General features: G+C 37.3%; 1 protein-coding gene and 1 non-coding gene across 2 annotated transcripts in view; both read left to right on the forward strand.

The window, feature by feature from the left end:
• Positions 1 to 814: 814 nt before the first annotated feature.
• The window catches only part of myo7bb (myosin VIIBb), a 39,998-nt gene continuing 21,584 nt past the window's right edge, over positions 815 to 19,228 (forward strand). The window contains exons 1-15 of the mRNA XM_026934988.3: positions 815 to 1,330; positions 2,170 to 2,271; positions 4,897 to 5,049; positions 7,483 to 7,667; positions 8,462 to 8,583; positions 11,863 to 12,005; positions 12,102 to 12,215; positions 13,189 to 13,342; positions 13,439 to 13,515; positions 13,807 to 13,926; positions 15,734 to 15,873; positions 15,974 to 16,184; positions 16,317 to 16,452; positions 17,397 to 17,572; positions 17,649 to 17,798. Of these exons, the coding sequence (XP_026790789.3) occupies positions 1,313 to 1,330; positions 2,170 to 2,271; positions 4,897 to 5,049; positions 7,483 to 7,667; positions 8,462 to 8,583; positions 11,863 to 12,005; positions 12,102 to 12,215; positions 13,189 to 13,342; positions 13,439 to 13,515; positions 13,807 to 13,926; positions 15,734 to 15,873; positions 15,974 to 16,184; positions 16,317 to 16,452; positions 17,397 to 17,572; positions 17,649 to 17,798 (2,001 nt within the window). The 5' untranslated portion in view covers positions 815 to 1,312. The remainder of the gene's footprint in view (positions 1,331 to 2,169; positions 2,272 to 4,896; positions 5,050 to 7,482; positions 7,668 to 8,461; positions 8,584 to 11,862; positions 12,006 to 12,101; positions 12,216 to 13,188; positions 13,343 to 13,438; positions 13,516 to 13,806; positions 13,927 to 15,733; positions 15,874 to 15,973; positions 16,185 to 16,316; positions 16,453 to 17,396; positions 17,573 to 17,648; positions 17,799 to 19,228) is intronic.
• trnak-cuu (transfer RNA lysine (anticodon CUU)) lies at positions 8,904 to 8,976 on the forward strand. The gene has a single exon. It is a non-coding gene; the product is annotated as a tRNA-Lys (tRNA).

A 19,228-nucleotide genomic window follows, 5' to 3' on the forward strand; every position in this document is an offset into this window, starting at 1 on the left:
AAACGTTAAACAAACCTCTCCTTACCAAAAACTTCACATCAGCGTCCTTGTGAATGAGCTGTTACTATAGAAACGATAACATATTAGAACGAGTGCATTAATTATATAAAAACCTGTGATTTGCAGCTGCACTACTGTCAGAGTTACAGAAAATGAATCAACACCTTCTGACCAATCAGAGTCGAGAATTCGACAGCGCTGTAGTATAATGTGGACTACCTCACTATATTCGACGCTGATCATTATTTCACTGAGGGCAGAGCAGTCCAAGTGGTTTAAGAGTGTTTTTAAGAGCTATATACTGTACATGTCCATATCTTGAGGAGGAAGTGAGAGCTTCGAGATAAGAGCCGTATCTCAGGGTGTGTCTCGCCTTGTTAATGTGCTCTTATGTAAATCATCATTGCACAGTCCCTTCTGGTTTATTGGCTTCCAGAAACTCGTCTCATGCGCTGATCACTCTGTATACACGATCACCACGGAGATGAACAACAAGGAAGAGAGATGCGGCGTCTTTGGCCCTGGCCTGTTTTTTTAACATGCATTAATATCACAAGCAGGTTTTTCTCATCAGCTGCTTAGTTTATTTCATTTATAATGAGTTAATGAGGCAAATAAAGAATGTAACGTAAAGGAAAACAGATCATGTCAGTATTTCTAGAGTGAGCTTTAGGATATAAGTCATGTATAAATAATGTATTGTGAAATCCTCCTTGGCTCCGTGGAGTCTCCTGTATTTAAACGCCCTCGTGTTTCTGAGTTTACGGTTTTATTGCCCCATTTTATGCCCCAGCCCGGTGTATTCCCAGGTCCGAAAGGCGACCTTCCGGCTGTGATATGTCATGTTAATACTGAGGCTTTGTCTCATTCTTTCCTCCTGGAAGTTGCATTTGTGCCCTTTCTTACCTGATCACGCAGATTCTCCTCTTTGGATGTATTATCAAATTTACTGTGACGTTGATGAACCGAGAGCTGATAAACGCTTTTAAGCACACTAGAGCAAAGTCAAAGTGCCATAAAGAGAACCACGTGTGTCTAGGTCTAACATCTACATTGAGGTCTTCCTCATTCCTGTCCCTTCACTGAGTTGGAAAAAATCTGGGACATTTACAGCTTCTACTTGGAAGTGGCAGCACTTCGAGGACATCATTGGGTAGAGGAAAGGCGGCAGATCCTACAAGGCGAAATAATGATCTCAGGAGCTTGTTTATAGATTTTATAGCTAGGTTAATACATAAATGTTCAATGTTTGGTGTTTAAACGTGGTTTAGTTTGTTTGCATTCTGTGTTCTGCGTCAGGAGAGAGGTCTCAATGGTGGTGCTGAGCAAGGTACACATTAATCTTTTATCATTTTAATGTCATATAAATAACTTTTCATCACAACTTATTAGCACATTTTGAATTATGGGTCATGAATAGTATTACTTTCATTATTTTTTGAAAAAAATCATCAGTTTAAAGTGTTAAAAGTTTAAAGTTCATCATCAGTTTAAAGTCCAGGCTACACTTCTTGTCCACAGAAAGCCTTATTTTATCAGTGAGAGTCGAAACTCACAACAAATCACAGCTTTTTTTGTGGACAGAAAGGTGAATATAATTACCTCAGGTTCACTGACATATCACCAAATGCATAATTAACCAGTTTCTTAGAAAATAAACTTTGTGAGGGAAAAAAGATAAAAAAAAAAAAAAGACATTTAACTACTTCTGCGACACAACCTGACTTAGGAAACGGATATTGTGTCATTTTATGACAGAATGTGTCAATTTATTTTTATTTCAGTTCATAAATGAAACGACCTTTTAGTAGCTCTTAGTGTGTACAAGGTGGTCCAGTATGCATTTAGTGCCACAGTAAGTAGACTCGGGAAATCTGAGCCATGAAATCAGAAATATTTACCCCTTTTTTCTTTCTAAAATTGAAAAGCTTGTCAATCCAGCACACAGAATAAATCTCAGCTTTTTTCTTTTTGTGCTCAAGCCTTTTCGTTTTAAAACAAAGTTTTAACAAGATGTTTTTGACAACAGTTTATTTTAGTTTAATTCATAAACCAGTTTTTTTTCTTAAGTGTGGTAAGGTGTTATTTGGTTTTGTCATGAATTTATTGCATATATGAAGATGAAAATGTCTGTTACACACAGTGCTCTTATGTAGTGCTTGTCTTTAGGGCGATCATGTCTGGGTGGACTCCGGTGTCGGGGTCCCGATCGGGGCTCGGGTTAAGGTGTTGGAGGGCAAGCAGGTGCATCTGCTGGATGATGAGGGAAAGGTAAGGACATGTGGATACTCTAATAATCTTTTGATTACTCTAGATTTTACGCTGTCCTTGTTCTCTACATTACATACCACACAACACTATCAGAGGCTTGTACATGCAGTAGGTCAAAGCACTTGGCCTTCTAATAATCTCAAAGTTTCACCACTTATCAGTTCTCAAGTTGCAAAACATCTTTATGCTCAGTGGCTTTGATTTATTTCTAACGCTAGACATTTAAAAAGATATTCAGTGGCTGACTGCTTGAAAATCCTGAAGGTGAAGTCAGATGTTTACCCAGGCGGGGCATATGCGCCCCAGAGATCACTTGACTGGATGAGTCATCAACTTTTTTCCAGTTTTCTCTGAAATGATAAGCTTTCGAATGAAAATAAGTATATCTACAAAACACATTTTTGTCTTTTTTTTTTCGATAAACATTAGTGTAATTCTGTCCATAACTCTACGTAACACGTACAAAACGCCCTAAAACTAAGTTTATGATTTCATGGACACTTTAAAGTTCTCCTCATCTCAATAATATCTATAAATGATAAAATCTCAAAGTGTGGATTTTTTGTTTTCAGCACAGCATTAAGTCTAATTTTCCTTATAAAACATAACCATGACTTCAGTAATTTCACAAAATAGGCTCAATGATGATGAATTAGTAACCGCAAACCTTTAGCTACAGAAACCTTTAGCTGCCTGCTAAGCCAGCTAGCTAACTAACTTAGCTAAATCACTGAGAAACTGGATTCAGAAATCTCAGTGTGTGACTGATGGCAAGCTAATTTCGCAAAACAGAGCTTTCGTGGTTAGTGTAAGTGTTCAATACTGGTCTAGAAACTCCATAAATATGCGATTTGAGACACAATGCTAGTGCGTTTAGCGGAGGTAGGTGGATGGAGAAATTTGTCTGTTTCTGTTGTTGAATCCTACGCTAGTTCTGTGTGTCAGGAGAGTGAAAAAAACAAAAATAGCATGTACATTCTTCATTTAAATATTAGTCCAAGTAACATTTCAAAATGCAAAACATATTTTTATAGATAAAGTGATATTTCTAATATTAATTTGTAAAAATAAATGAACAAAACAAAAGAGGAGATTGTGAGTTTCTCTCATGACCCCATTCTTAAGTCAAGTGACCCCATGTGCGGTCGTGACCTTTGGTTTGGGAACCACTGGTTTAGAACCACAAAAACAAACAAACAAACAAACAAACAGACAAACAAACAAAAAGATGTTGCAAGTCAAAAACATGGTGTGCTGTTGGAGTTCTCTTGGAACTGGAATGAGACCATTTCGTTCAGATGGTTGTTTTGGTCTGTAGATGCATGTGCTTTGTTCCAACATTCCCCAGTCTCCCTTAATTAGTTAGCTAGTAATAATAGATTTCTGTTAATGTGAGAACGTTGCCATGGTTGCCATGGACTTTTTTCCCTTCAACAAATCCACTCACTGTGTTTCCTTACCTGAGGTAAGAGACAATCAGATCTTCAGCAGATCTTCTCCCTACACTGAATACAAATTATTTTGAAAGTGTTTTGAAAAAGTGGTTTTATATACAGTACATTATATTTGGATTGGATATTCTGGTGATATGATTTGCTACTCCAGGAAGTGTGTATTCTGTTAGAAAGGTGGTTCTGGGCTGTTTTGCTGATGCATTCTACAATACTATAATATGTATTTATTTGTGTATTTTGTAATAAAGCTCCAATATAAAGTGTATGTAGCTGTGTATATCTTTTCTATAAAAAGATTTTATTATTAGTGCTTTACTCCCTTGTGTACTTTGCGTCGAGTGTTTATTGTATGGTGTATTTGGCTGTTCATTGCTTTAGGAGCTGTATATTTGATATACTTTATATTTTACTTGTAAGAGGTGTGTGTGTGTGTTGTGTGTGTTATATAGTAGATGTTTGATTATATACATTATTTGGCCTGTTTCGCTTTGAAAATGTGGTGTACTTGGCTGTCTTGCTGTTTCGGGAGCCGTATATTCAGTAATAGGGAATTGATATACTATGCTGTATGTGTTTTGTGTATTTGTAGAGGTATCGTGTGTTCTAAAGAATTATTATACAGTGTGTTTTACTGTTTCAGAGGTGGAGGATTCTGTAAAAGGGCTCTGAAAAAGGGCTATATTATATATTGTGGTACATCTGCGAGACTCTCACTTCCATTATAGCAGCTACAAACAGTCGTTCCCTCACCAGCTTCTCTTTTGAAGTAAAAAAGACAAAAGCTTGTCATGTTACCGAGAAACCACAAACCATAAACTCCACTGTCCTGATGTTGGAAAATTCAAAGTTACAGCTCTACAGCAGTACAGCTCTGACTGTTACAAAGCGCTGACACTGGAGACTCCTTCCATAAATAGTTAATAAACTCTTCCTTACAGCAAACTTCACCATATCAACACTTTCACACATTTTTTTAATGTTTGTGTGATGCGGCTGCCGTACACTTCCCCATGAATGAGCTGTTACTATAGAAACATTAACGTCGTCTCATAAAGGTTTGATAAACACTGTGTTTTCTGTCTGTTTTATAAGAACGCATTGATATATGCTGTATTTGGCTGAGTTTGTTATGTATATTTGTGTAATAATGGGCTGTTTTTGCCGTGTTCAGGAGCGGTGTGTGTCGGAGAGCGAGCAGGCGTCTCTCAGACTCATGCACCCCACGTCGGTGGAGGGAGTGGAAGATATGATCAAACTGGGTGATCTGACTGAGGCCGGAGTGCTCAGGAACCTGCTGATCCGACACAAACAGGACATCATCTACGTAAGCACACTCATTCATCAATCTTCTTCACCTAAACAAAACCTCAGCCATGCTCGTCGCTTTCTGTTACGGTCATCGCAGCCAGTTTAGTGATTGAATTGATCTGGATGAGAAGCCAGGCTATGACGAGTGTGTTGTTTCATTGTTATCCTGATGTGGTTCAATACGTGGTATTTTGGTGGACATGGGGTTTGAGAAAAGCACTATATATACAACTAAATATATCTAACGCAATATATACGGATTTAAACATGGCAGGACATGCTGTAACAGGAAAATAACCCAGAATTTAAGTACTGTATGAAAGATCAACACATCTTACTTTTTATCTGTTTATAGTTACATTTAAAAGGTTAGTTCCTGTTGTCACTTACATTATAGCAGCTATAAACAGTCATTCCCTCACCAGAGTCTCTTTTTTTCTCTCTGTTGAGTAATAAGACAAAATGACTTGTCATGTTACCAAGAAACCGCAAAGAAGTGTAAACTCCTCCGTCCTGAAGATATCGGAAAACTTAAAATTGGAAAAATACAATAAATAATCCTTACAGAAAACGTCACCATATCAATGATTCACACGGTTTTTAATCAGGTTATAATTACACTTAGATTACAAAATACGAGTCCCTGTGAATGAGCTGTTACTATAGGAATGATAATGTATTAGAACGAGCACATTAATATAAACATGTGATTTGCAGCTGCGCTACTGTCAGAGCTGCTGTTATGGAAAATTAATCAACACCTTCTGACCAATCACAATCCAGAATTCAGCAGCACTGTGGTGTAATTGTGCTAAAGAACTTTGACCCTCAACAGCACACCTCTGTGATTAAACTGTACAACTCATTATTATTAGCGTCATTAAACGCTGGTGGAAGTCTTCAGAGACGACACGTGTGGTGGAACAACAGGGTGGGGGTGAACGCGTTAAAACTCCTGAATCATCCACAACCTCTGCCCTCTACATTTCATTTTATATTCAGGAAGTTCCTCATCATTCTAGTTCACGGAACTCACAGAGTGTTGCTCAGTTTTACTCACTCACTTTACTAAATAGAAACTAGTCGAAGCAGTCTATAGCAGTGTAACAGTCTATAGCAGAGTAAAAGTCTATAGCAGAGTAACAGTATATAGCAGTGTAACAGTATATAGCAGAGTAACAGTCTATAGCAGTGTAACAGTCTATAGCAGTGTAACAGTATATAGCAGAGTAACAGTATATAGCAGAGTAACAGTATATAGCAGAGTAACAGTCTATAGCAGTGTAACAGTCTATAGCAGTGTAACAGTCTATAGCAGAGTAACAGTCTATAGCAGTGTAACAGTCTATAGCAGTGTAACAGTATATAGCAGTGTAACAGTATATAGCAGAGTAACAGTCTATAGCAGTGTAACAGTCTATAGCAGTGTAACAGTCTATAGCAGTGTAACAGTCTATAGCAGTGTAACAATAGCTGTAGGATTGTAACAGTAGCTGTAGGATGGGCAAGGTTCACTTAAACTGCTTTAATTTAGCGTTTCGAAATGTAAGCCTGAAAAGCTGTGGAATAGATGATTTTGGTTTTGCTTAAACAAATTACTCAACGTGAAGAAAGTGATTCCACTACTAAAGTTTATCTTCAGTTACAGGCTTTAGCATTTAATACTGATCCTAATTCAGTTAATCCTAATCTCACTCAGTGCTTGCATCTGAAAAATCAGTGCTTAAATATCCTCAAGTAATGCACCAACTATTCCAACATGTATTCCAGTTTGATAGTAATCTGATAATATTCCAGCTGATAGTATTTAGATTTTATTCTGATTGTAACCTGTGGCTTATAGTATTCCAATTTTATTCCGACTGTATTCCGAGGCTGATAGTATTTAGGTTTTATTCTGATTTTATTCCAAGGCTGAAAGTAATCTGATTTTATTCTGATTGTATTCCGAAGACTGATAGTACTCCAATTTTATTCCGATTGTATTCCGAGGCTGACGGTATTTAGGCTTTATTCCTATTTTATTCTGAGGCTGAAAGTAATCTGATTTTAATCTGATTGTATTCTGAAGACTGCTAGTATTCTGATTTTATTCGGATTGTATTCCAAAGACTGATAGTATTCCGATTTTATTCTGATTGTATTATGAAGACTGACAGTATATAAATTTTATTCTGATTGTATTCCAAAGACTGATAGTATTCCCATTTTATTCTGATTGTATTCTGAAGACTGACAGTATTTAAGTTTTATTCTGATTGAATTCCGAAGCTGATAGTATTCCGATTTTATTCTGATTGTATTCTTAGACTGCCAGTATTTAGATTTTATTCTGATTGAATTCCAAAGCTGATAGCATTCCAATTTCATTTTATTTATTATTATGCAAGGCTTCAGTTATTTCATGACTTGATTCATCTTTCCTTTTTCTATTTCTCCTTATAATCAGACGTACATCGGCTCGGTGTTGGTGGCCGTGAACCCGTATCAGCTGCTGCCCATCTACACGGGGGATCAGGTGCGTCTGTACCACGGGCGTCGTCTGGGCGAACTGCCCCCCCACGTCTTCGCCATCGCAGACTGCTGCTACTACAACATGCGGCGAAACCAGCGTAACCAATGCTGCATCATCAGGTGGGGAGGAGAATGCTCTTCCTGTGAATTGGGTCTGCCTTCGTTTATGGCTCCTGTGGTTAGAACAATCGTAAAAAATAATCATAAAAAACTGAAGCAGTGGGTTGTTGTGAGGATGACAGATTTTACAGTGCAGGTCATTGGAGTTTATTGCTGTCAGCATTTAGGTCAGGGCACTGTGACTGTGTCGTTCCACCCTTTTAGGCCACGCTTCTCAAAGTTCGAAGGCAGAGTTATGGTGGAAAACTGGACATTAGGCTAATATGCTTTGTCCAGAATTGTGGTATATCAGAGTTTTTTTTTTTTGGTGAATATTTTCCCTCTGTAACTGTAACACTTTCACAACAAGTAATATAGAGACAATTACTGATATAAATACATTATTTGTATACTTTTATATATATTCTGATTCTGTTAACTACACTTAGCATTAATTTTATTATATGTATTGTTTTAAAAGTTCAACAGGCATTTTTTAAATCTGTCAGTATTAAATTATTACATTACAAATTATTAAAGTTTATTTTCTACAACAAATATTTAGATATTCCCTTAGATATGTAATGATTTCTGCTAAAAGATTCATTAAAAATCAGGAACATTCACATAATTTCACACACTGGTTCAGGTCTTACAGATATAATTTTTTAAAAATTAACATCTTGATTTTAGTGAAGTAAAAGTACAGAAATAAAGGAGGAAATGTCACACACTAAATGTGTCCCACTGGTCAGCATTTTTGTGACGGCGTGGCCTTTTTTCTAAACTATTCCTTTACTGTGTTTGTGCACTAGTGGGGAGTCGGGAGCAGGGAAGACGGAAAGTACGAAGCTGATCCTGCAGTTTCTGGCAGCGGTGAGCGGTCAGCACTCGTGGATCGAGCAGCAGATCCTGCAGGCGAACCCTGTGCTGGAAGGTAAAGTGTTCGTCTCCATCACTTCCTGCTTTACAGCGCTGAAGTTCAGCTCTCTGGGGCCACGGGGTTGGAAAAGTAATGCCATAAACATAATGAATTTTTCAGTAATTCTCTTCTGAAAGCGTTTGGCTTCAGGAAAGTCCTGCCGCAGTGGGAAGAGTATTTAGCTGTACTCTAGCACCATAAAGAGTTCCTCGAATTGTCCTTAGATTCTGTCTAGATCCCAACCGCAAAATTTTCTTTTCAGTAGTGGTGGAATTTTTCTTTGTATTATAACCTAGTTTGAAAAAGTCCCGGTTTCACTGTATAACATTATTAGTGCCTGGCTAGCTCAGTTGGTAGAGCATGAGGCTCTTAATCTCAGGATCATGGGTTTGAGCCCCACACTGGGCACCAAATCCAGCCACTGGGGTTGTACAAGCTAGTGCACTGTTAGTGCTTGTCCTAAGCACAAAAAAATCTGGGATGGTTGTGTCAGGAAGGGCATCCAGTGCAAAACCTGTTCCAAATCAAATAGGTGGGTCATAAACCAATTCAGTTCAATTTTATTTGTATAATGCTTTTAACAATGGACATAGTCACAGTTTTACAGCTTTACAGAAATAAATACATTCAGGATATAAATTGTAAATGTATGAATGTATCCCTAATGAGTGAGCCAGAGGTGACAGTGGTGAGGAAAAACTCCCTGAGACGATATGAAGAAGAAATCTTAAGAGGAACCAGACTCAAAAGGAAACCCATCCTCATCTGGGTGACACCGGATAGTGCGATTATGAATCATTCCCTTCTATAACTGTGTACTACAGGGACAAAAAGTGTGATTGTGTAACCAGGAAATTCATTACAGTTTTCACATGAAGTCTGTTTTGTTGAACCTCTCCACTGTTTACTGATGGAGACCTGAGTGCAAAACTGCAGTCCCAAGCCATCACAGTACAACTGCCCATATGAACCGCAGTCCAAATCCATCTCCAACCAGAAGCAGGGCATCAGGATGGATAAGACAGGTCCGGAGAGCAGAAGGGGTCAGGATCACTGGTATCTCAGGAGTAGAATGTGTAACTCAACAGAGATGGAGAGAGAGAGAGAGGGAGAGAGAGAGAGAGAGAGAGAGAGATTGTTAGGTATGCTTTTTTTGTCCCGTAATGGTTAAGGACAATGTACACTGTGTGCAAAGTGCAAGCAGGAACTCTGGCAAGTCTAGCTGTGACAGCATAACTAGAAGGGAGAGCCAGAAGCTAACACAGACACGAGGGCGTCCTGGGACATAATGCAGCCAGCCACTCCACCTTCAATAAACCTGAGTGAACGCGTGAGAGTGGGGGAGACAGCATCCAAACATCCCAGTTCACCACAACTCTCTGTGCCTGTGAACCCTCCAGATCTGCTCCTTCACCTAAAAAAACATTCACAAAAGGCTTGACTAAACAAATATGTTTTCAGCCTAGACTTAAACACTGACACTGTGTCTGAGCCCCGAACACTAAGTGGAAGGCTGTTCCATAACTGTGGGGCTTTATAAGAAGCTCCGCCTGCCAGAGCATAAAAGACCAAACGTTCGCTCAGGTACTGTGGCGCGAGACCATTTAGTGCTTTATAGGTCAATAGTAGTATTTTATAATCAATGGGAAATTTGATTGGGAGCCAATGCAGTGTGGATAAGATAGGGGTGATGTGATCATATCTTCTGGTTCTAGTAAGGACTCTCACTGCTGCATTCTGGACTAACTGGAGCTTGTTTATGCTCCTACTGGAACATCCAGACAGTAAGGCATTACAATAATCCAACCTAGAAGTAACAAAAGCATGAACTAGTTTTTCTGCATCGTGTAGTGACTTTACATTTCTTATCTTAGCAATATTTCTGAGATGAAAGAAAGCAGTCCTAGTTATATTATCTACATGAGCTTCAAAAGAAAGACTAGAGTCAATAATCACACCAAGGTCTTTTACTGCTGCACATGATGAAAAAGAAATGCCATCCAGAGTTATTATGTAATCAGAAAGCTTACTTCTAGCTGCATGTGGTCCTAGTACAAGAACTTCTGTCTTGTCAGAATTAAGTAAAAGGCAGTTAATAAGCATCCAGTGTCTAATGTCCTTTACAGTCAGATTTCCATAATGGAGAAGGATGATCTGCTGTGGCGACCCCTAACGGGAGCAGCCGAAAGAAGAAACTGTATCACCTTATTAATCAGCCATTTATAACACACAAGCCAGTGGTGAAGGTGAAGGGAAATATTTATTACGAATTCTTCGTGCTATTCTTTTTGTGCGATACATTGATAATGCAGCAATTGTAAATAATTAATCAATAAACCATGAAAAGGTGAAACTCTGAAAGTGAAAGATCAAAGTCTTGGGTGTGTTCTCATAATAACAATCTGAGCAATATTCATTTGTTGAAAAAAAGGATTTTTGATATGCAAATTAGTTGTTGAAATTTTGTGCTGTGAAAGCTAATGCAGAGTTATTTATTTACTCATTTGCATATTTTAGTATATTTTAAAAAGATTATTTTATTATAAAATAATAATTGGATTCACTACGACCCTGACCAGGAAGTGAGCGAGTAATGAAATGTGCTTTTTAACCGGTTAAATTTCATTCTAATAAAATTAAATAAAACTATTATAAAGTGAAAAAAGTTTTAAAAATCCTTATATGGTGTGTATATATGTGCGCTTGCTTTCTTAGAAAGATATTTTTGAGAACTACTCTTCCATAAAATCTTGTACACTGTCAGTATTTATCACTTTGTCGTTACAAGCTGAAAGAGAGAGCGGCTGTGAGGAAAGACTGTGAGGTGCACTGAGTGAAAAAAGATCTAGTTTACCTAGCATGGCAGTGTACACAGCTGCTTAGCCAAAACCAGAACATTGTTACGTTTAGTTGTGGTCAGCAGTGTCATGTTCTGGATAGCTGTTGCGTATGATAAAGTTAGGAATGCGCTAGGAGTGACAGCAGAGGTAGCAAAGTAACGTAACGTAGCAGATTAAACACAGCCAAAAGGTGTTTAACTGCTGGAGTAAAGAAAAAAAGAAGGGCTAGACGATAATAAACAAAAATGAATCAGTATATTGAAAAAAATGAACTGTGAGGTAACCGTCCAATCAAACACCACTTCCAACGGTAACATCATAACAACCCAACTTCTCAGAAGAGATTCCTACAGGAGCCTAACATCTTTACCCACCCTTTAACGAACGTAAATGAGTTACATCAAATGAACATAAATCATAAATGACCTTCTCGTCTCTTTGATGACCTTCACAGCTTTTGGAAACGCCAAAACAACGCGTAATGACAACTCGAGCCGCTTCGGGAAGTACGTCGAGATCTTCTTTAATAAAGACGGTGTGATCGAAGGAGCTCGCATGGACCAGTACCTGCTGGAGAAATCTCGCGTCTGCCATCAGGTGAGCACCTGCGAAAAAAATGAACAATTCATAAACTTTTAAATATGAATTCAAATCTGCTTGACTCTATTTACTCTGGTGTTTTTTTTTCCAAAGGCCCCAATGGAGAGGAACTACCACATTTTTTACTGCCTTCTGTCAGGGATGCCCAAAGAGCATAAAAACATCCTTTCACTCGGAGAAGCGACGCAGTTCAACTATCTCACTGAGGTTTGAACATCTGAAAAACTACTACAAATAATTTCATCCCAAATGGAGTCGATCAGCCAAGACATGCTTGGTGTCTGTAGCTAAGATGCTAATGTAGCTAAAAAGCAATTGGAAATCATAGCTACCAGTTTAGCATGCCTGAAGCCCCTGATTGGCTAGAAGTAAACTGCACTTTCGATTTAAAAACAGTTTGGTGGAAGCCACATGTAAAGCATTGTGTAATTAAGCTAACATTAGCTAACTAACACACACTGAAAACACTGATTTCAAAATTAGCCTACTTTATTCAAATTATGTAACAAATTTTCAAAAAAATGCAATATAATTTATTTTAACATACAAACTTTCCTCACCAACACTAGCATTCAAACCAAACTTAGCTACTACTACTGATAAGTTTTGGTTAAAGCTAGTTAGCTAGCTATCATTACCCAAGTTAAGAAAAATGCTATTGTTGTTAAATGGTTGCTCGCTAATTGTATGTAAAGTGTAAAGAGTTATGATTACAGCAGAGCTTTAATGAAAGACCTGAAATATATCTCACTGACAAGCTTTGTTAATAAAAAAGGCGTAAAAAAGGTAAACATTGTTTCAGAGAGTATAGGAACGATGTTAGCCTCCATAGCTAGCTAACTGATGGTTAATTAAAAAATGTATTAAGTAGAGGTACCTATGTAGCTGCAATATGAACAAGATGTTGTTGATATCTATTGTATTGTTGATATTAACTATAAATAGCTGAATAGCTAGCTAGCTTGTACTTAGCCAGCTACTATCACTCCATAATAGAATTCTAATAATATTTTTTCTAGCAGCTTTAGCATCGTATGTCAAGAACAACTACAAGAATCACTAAACTTTAAAAAAAACAACTAAGTTTATTCGAGTTAAATAGTAAATTTTATTTTTTGTCCAAACAGTCACTTTGTTCTTCCAAAATGTTCTGAATTTTTTTTTGTTGTGATCATCTCAGGGAAGCTGCATCACATGCGAAGGACGGGACGATGCAGAAGACTTCAACAGCATCCGCACAGCCCTCAAAGTCCTCACCTTCTCCGACAGGGAATGCTGGGATATATTTAAATTACTGGCGGCCATTCTTCACCTGGGCAACATCAAATTTGAAGGTGAGTCACGGCTCTGATTCGAGACGTTTTAACGATTTATCATTGATTTAAAATGGCGGCGTGTTTGACGTCATGGTGTTTTTGCATCTCTTTTAGCCGGGACGGTGAATAACATGGACTCGTGTGAAGTTTCATCCTCGGATCATTTCACTGTTGCTGCTAAGCTGTTAGAGGTAACACCTGGGTTTCATCCTGACCTTTACTTCACCTTTACTGCCATTAGAACATGCTTTCACATGTTTTTATTTTTTTGTTTAGCTAATTAAATATTAAAATATGAAAATACAATGTGAATGTTAATGTGAACCATAATATTTTATTTAGTGAGTTATTTATTTATTTTGGATATATATTTTTCAGGGTTTGTATGGTACAGGTGGTTTCTCACCACTTTCTTGACCAAAACTCTTTCACACCAATACAATATACAATCTTCATCTTCATCTTCATCTTCTTCTCTCCAGGTTGATAAAACACATCTGGACATGGGTTTGACCTCTCGCACTTTTATGACCAAACAAGAGCAATTGACGAAACCTCTGAGTTCAGAACAGGCTCTGGACTGCAGGGACGCTCTGGCCAAGGTGATCATTTAACACCCATTAACCCTTTCATACATCAATCCTTTAAAAGGCATCTCCTGCTTCTTTAGATGCTTTTTTTATTACTTAAAATTGCATGACATGAAGTTTGAGTTTTTCTAAATATGATATATTAAAAAGGAAATAGATTGTTCATGTGTAAGAAGATCACAATTTAAAAAAAAGGACAGAACATTATAACTACAATAAAAATGTTGTTTCCGATGTTTTTGTAAGCAAAAATGGTTAATATTTAAAGAAAAAAGAACAAAATATAGCAATACCTGAACAAAATTTAAAGCTCAGGTAAAGGAGGTAAATTATTATTATTATTATTTCAAAAATCTAAGGTGTTCAGTGGAGTCTGGCACAAAAATATTGTTTAAATAATAATTAATTTTTACTTTTACTGAGAAAGATATACAGGTCACATGTTGCACTGATAACGACAAATCATCTAAAGAGCAACAGAAATCTGGATAATGATTTCTGTCTAAATAAAATGATGCTCAGGTAATTCAGAGGTGATTTAAGTGTAGGCACCACAGCACTGTTGAGTTCTGGATTCCGATTGGTCAGAAAGTGTTCATTAATTTTCTATAACAGTGGCTCTGCCAATCTGTTATGGTTTCTATAGTAACAGCTCATTCCCAGGAACTTCACAGCAGATTCTCCATATAATCGGATAAAAAAACATTGATATGGTAGCAGTTTCTTTACGTAAGGAGATGTGTATTTCACATTTATGGAAGGAGTCTCCAGTGTCAGTGCTTTGTAACAGTCAGACGTGAAGCTGTAACTTTAAGTTTTCCGACATCTTCAGGATGAGGAGCTTATGCTTCTTCTTAGCGTTTTCTCGATAACATGACAACTTGCGTTGACTCTGGTGAGGGAACAACTGATTATAGCTGCTATAACGTAAGTGAGAACAGGAACTTGTTTCACTGATGTTCCACAACATGAAATGTAACTATAAACAGATAAAAAGTAAGATGTGTTATTCTTAAATAAATAAATCAATAAATTGTAATTGTTGGTAGATTTGCTGTGGAATAAACACAGGAGGAAAACACTTGGGGCTGTGATGTAAGCGTGGGGTGGTAACTGTCACTCCGCTTCATTGTTCACAATGTTGTTGATTATTTTCATTTAACAGCAGGACACAGAATGTTTACTCAGTTGTTTCCTGACAGAAATAATAATTATGTATGAAGGAAAATGAAAAACCTGAATGTGAATGCGTTTCATTTACACACGCTAGAATTTCAGGTGATAAAAAAATCCGACATTCGAATTAGAAACAGATTTTTTCTGCAGGTGCAAGAGTAGTTTAGTGGTTTAACACTAGCATGTTGCTAATTCATTTATTAGCCTTTTTTTCTCATTTAACCTAGTTGTAATTTTCTCTGCTAACGTGGGAGTGTGACATTCAGAGATAGCTGATGTATTGCTGTTTTCACATCTTAACTTTGGTCTAAACATATATTAAAAAGTGTTTTTATGACTTTAAGCAAAGACTTAAAGTCCTGATGCAGTTTTTATAACTCAGCACTGTGGGTGGTCACCGTTTTTATCACCCCATTTCAATGTTAAAACATTTTTTTTTTCTAAATGAATCCCTGGTCAGTACCACTGACGCTCTGATTGGGACAATCGCTATTCTTCTTTGTAGAATCAATTTCAGCCTACATTTTATATTTTATAATGAAAAGACAACTTGTTAATTTACAGATGATTATGAAAAAAAGGGGAAAAATAGAAAAAGAAACAGTTTTAATCTTTGTTATTAATTCGATTATTTGCTACTCAGGCTATCTACACCAAACTATTTATGTGGATTTTTGGGAAAATGAACAGCGCCATCCATAAACAGCAGGCGAACAGCTCCTACACTCAGAAGTCCATCGGTCTGCTGGATATATTCGGCTTCGAGAATTTCAAAGTCAACAGGTAAGAACAGAGCATCACACTGAACGGATCACACACATCAGGAATGAATGAATGAATGAATAAGTAAGTATGTGGTGTTGGTGGGTGTGTTTGTGTTCAGTTTCGAGCAGCTGTGCATTAACTACGCTAACGAGCAGCTGCAGCAGTTCTTCGTGGAGCACATCTTCAAGATGGAGCAGGAGGAGTACCTCAAAGAGGGTGTCACGTGGAAGAACATCTCCTTCACCGATAACCAGCACACGCTTGACCTGCTGGCTTTACAGCCGCTCAACCTGCTGTCTCTGATCGACGAGGAGACCAACTTCCCCAAGGTGCAGTATTACAGGATTACAAATAAAACCGCCTGATTGAAGTCACAGAATTAAATAAATGAACCAGATGAACAATGAAAATCTGGTTCATCCAGAAAGTGGATGTTTTATTTTTTTGTTTATTATTTTTAGGGCACAGACAAGTCCATGTTGATCAAAATGAATACTAATCACCACAGCAGCAAGATCTACATCCCACCCAAGGCCAACCACATCCTGCAGTTCGGTGTCCGACACTTTGCCGGCGTCGTCTACTACGATTGCAAAGGTACCGCATGTTATGATACCAGTCACGGAGAAGTGTTTGATACCACAGTGCTGCTGATCTCTCAGTTCTTCCAGAACAGTTGTCTAACTGGGCGTGACCAAACGGTGTGAAAATGATCGCCATTGGTGCACCACAGTGTGTCTAACAACATCTTTGGTTTACGAAGGCTTTTAATTTAGGGGTGGTGAAGAATCTCACACGATTCTTTGAGTGGAATCCTCTAAAGGCCCTGAAGTTTCTGTTTGTACTTTGCGTTTGCCATATGTTCTTCATTCTTCTTCTGAAATTTGGGAGTTTGTTTCTTTTTCCCATTACTGTACTACATTATGGAGACAGCTCTGTGACCATCCCCCCTTTTTTTTCTGCTAATTGAAGAATCTAATTCTGGATTTTTTTTATTATTATAGATAAATTTTAAAATCAGATTGTTCCCACTCATTATAATGCTTCCCACAATTTGCTCCTCCCTTGGAGGATTTATGCTGCATTCAGTTTAACTCAGAAGTGGGAAGTTGGAGCTCTGAATTATTGAAGTTTCAAGCTCCGCATGTATGCGCTATGGACGCCTCCGTGTTTGTCTTTTGCTGGAAGCAGTCTAGCCAGCTAACTGTGCGGAGTGATGTATATTTTCCTGCTCAGAACAGTGATCTGTATAGTCAGTTTAACAAGTGAACATGTCTGTGTTTTGACTGATCTGAAGCTAGTACTTGTATATACGGTATAACTCATTTAAAGCTAAGACGTGCTACTTTGCTTACTGTGAGCGGCCATGTTGATTTAACGTCACTTGCTGAACTCGGGGTTGAGGAGACCAAGCTGAGGGGGCGTTTTCTTTATCTTTTCCTAGTGTGAAGGTCAGAAACTATGATTTATGAGCTTCAGTCAAACGCATTTAACCTCCTCATGTCCAAACATCTGTCCTTCTGTGTTCCATAAATGCACAGGGTTTCTGGAGAAGAACCGAGACGTGTTGAGTTTGGATATCATCAAGCTGATCCAGAAATCCTCCAGCAAGCTGCTCAGCCAGATCTTTGAGACGGAGCTGAACAACTGCCAAGGCAACCCTGTTAACAACAACCACCACCACAGGATCATCATCACGCAGAAGAAACCCACACGGGTACGTTCTGTTAGATCACCTTCACTTTGACCTTCTGCAAATACACCTCGAGCTAAACACCTTCTCCCTCTGTCAGCCGTTACAGAAGGGGAACGAGCAGCGGAGGCAGATTTCCACGCTGAGCGGCCAGTTCAGACAGTCGCTGGACACTCTGATGAAGGCCCTGTCTCTGTGCCAGCCTTTCTTCATCCGCTGCTTCAAACCCAACGACAGCAAGCTCTCCATGGTAGATTCTTAGATGTGCTCAGTTCCTGTACTGTGCCTTGCATAAATATTCACACCCCTTTAACTTGTCTGCATTTTGTGGTGTTACAACCTGAAATTAAAATTAATTTATTGGGATTTTATATCAGCAAAGTGGCCAACAAAATCTAAACAAAAATGCTAAATTACTTCTAATTAAAAAAACTTAATTTCATAAATTTTCACCCCCTATGTAAGCTCTGGTGCAACCTTTTTTTATATATATATTCATATTCAGAATCATATTTTAATAAGTTAAAATAAATCATTAAATAAGTAAAGCATCACCATTATTATTATTATTATTATTATTATTAGTAGTAGTAGTAGTAAAAATAATAGGCAAGGTAAATTTATTTGTATAGCACAATTCATACACAGAGGTCATTCAAAGCACTTTACAAAAAGAAAAATAAGAAAATATAAGGTATAAGAATATTAAATAAAATGAAAGCTAATCATAAAAGACAAAAATAATATCACTAGGTTAAATAAAAAAAAGATTAAAAGACAAATTACAAGTGCAATTCTAAAAAGAGATTTAAAAAAAAGCAACTGTGTGACAACCTGAAATTGAAATTAATTTATTGGAATTTTATATGACAGATCTGCAAAAAATAAATAAATAAATAAAATAAAATAAAATAAAATAATTTAGTCCACCTGGACTAAAAAAGTCCACAATAAAATGTAAACCTATTTACAAATAAAAACTCTTACATAAATAATCACTCCCTACACAAGCACTGGTGACACTTTTTTTAAATATATTTTTTCAATGTAATTATTCAAAAGAACACAACATACATCACTATAATGAGTAACTGGGTAAATTAACAAAGAGCAGCAGGATAAAGTGAAATAAATCATTAAATAAATAAACTGATAGAATAATAGAAACTAAAAGCTCCAGATGTTTGAGTAATGTATTAATCTTTCTCAATCAAATGCTCACTTTACACTTTAAATACAGATCTAAAAGCTTTTGTTAGCTCAGTAGCAAACATTTCCATCAGAAGCCATATAATCAGATGAATGAAGTCCACCAGTGTGCAATTAAAGTGTTCTGCAATCTCCTTATTGTCTCTTTGTAGGTCATTGATTAGTTGATAAGGAAAGGTTAGTGCGTAGACTTTATTTCTTCCAATATTATCTAATATCTAATATATAATATTCCAGGTTTATGGTTTCCTGATCCTAGTAGACCTATCTTTATAACCGTGTTGTTTAAGTCAGTGGTGTCTTCAGATTCACGTCGTAATTTTTTTCTTTTAGCCAGGCTGTGGGGTTTGTTGAGTGGTGTCATAAAAGTAGCTTTTGATGTACTTCTCTATGGACCACAGTGCGTGTGTGTGTGTTGTCCAGATGATTGAAGTGAGGTTTTTAGCTTATATAAATTAAAATATAAACACA

The sequence above is a fragment of the Pangasianodon hypophthalmus genome, chromosome 14, assembly GCF_027358585.1.
Source record: "Pangasianodon hypophthalmus isolate fPanHyp1 chromosome 14, fPanHyp1.pri, whole genome shotgun sequence".
Taxonomy (NCBI): domain Eukaryota; kingdom Metazoa; phylum Chordata; class Actinopteri; order Siluriformes; family Pangasiidae; genus Pangasianodon; species Pangasianodon hypophthalmus.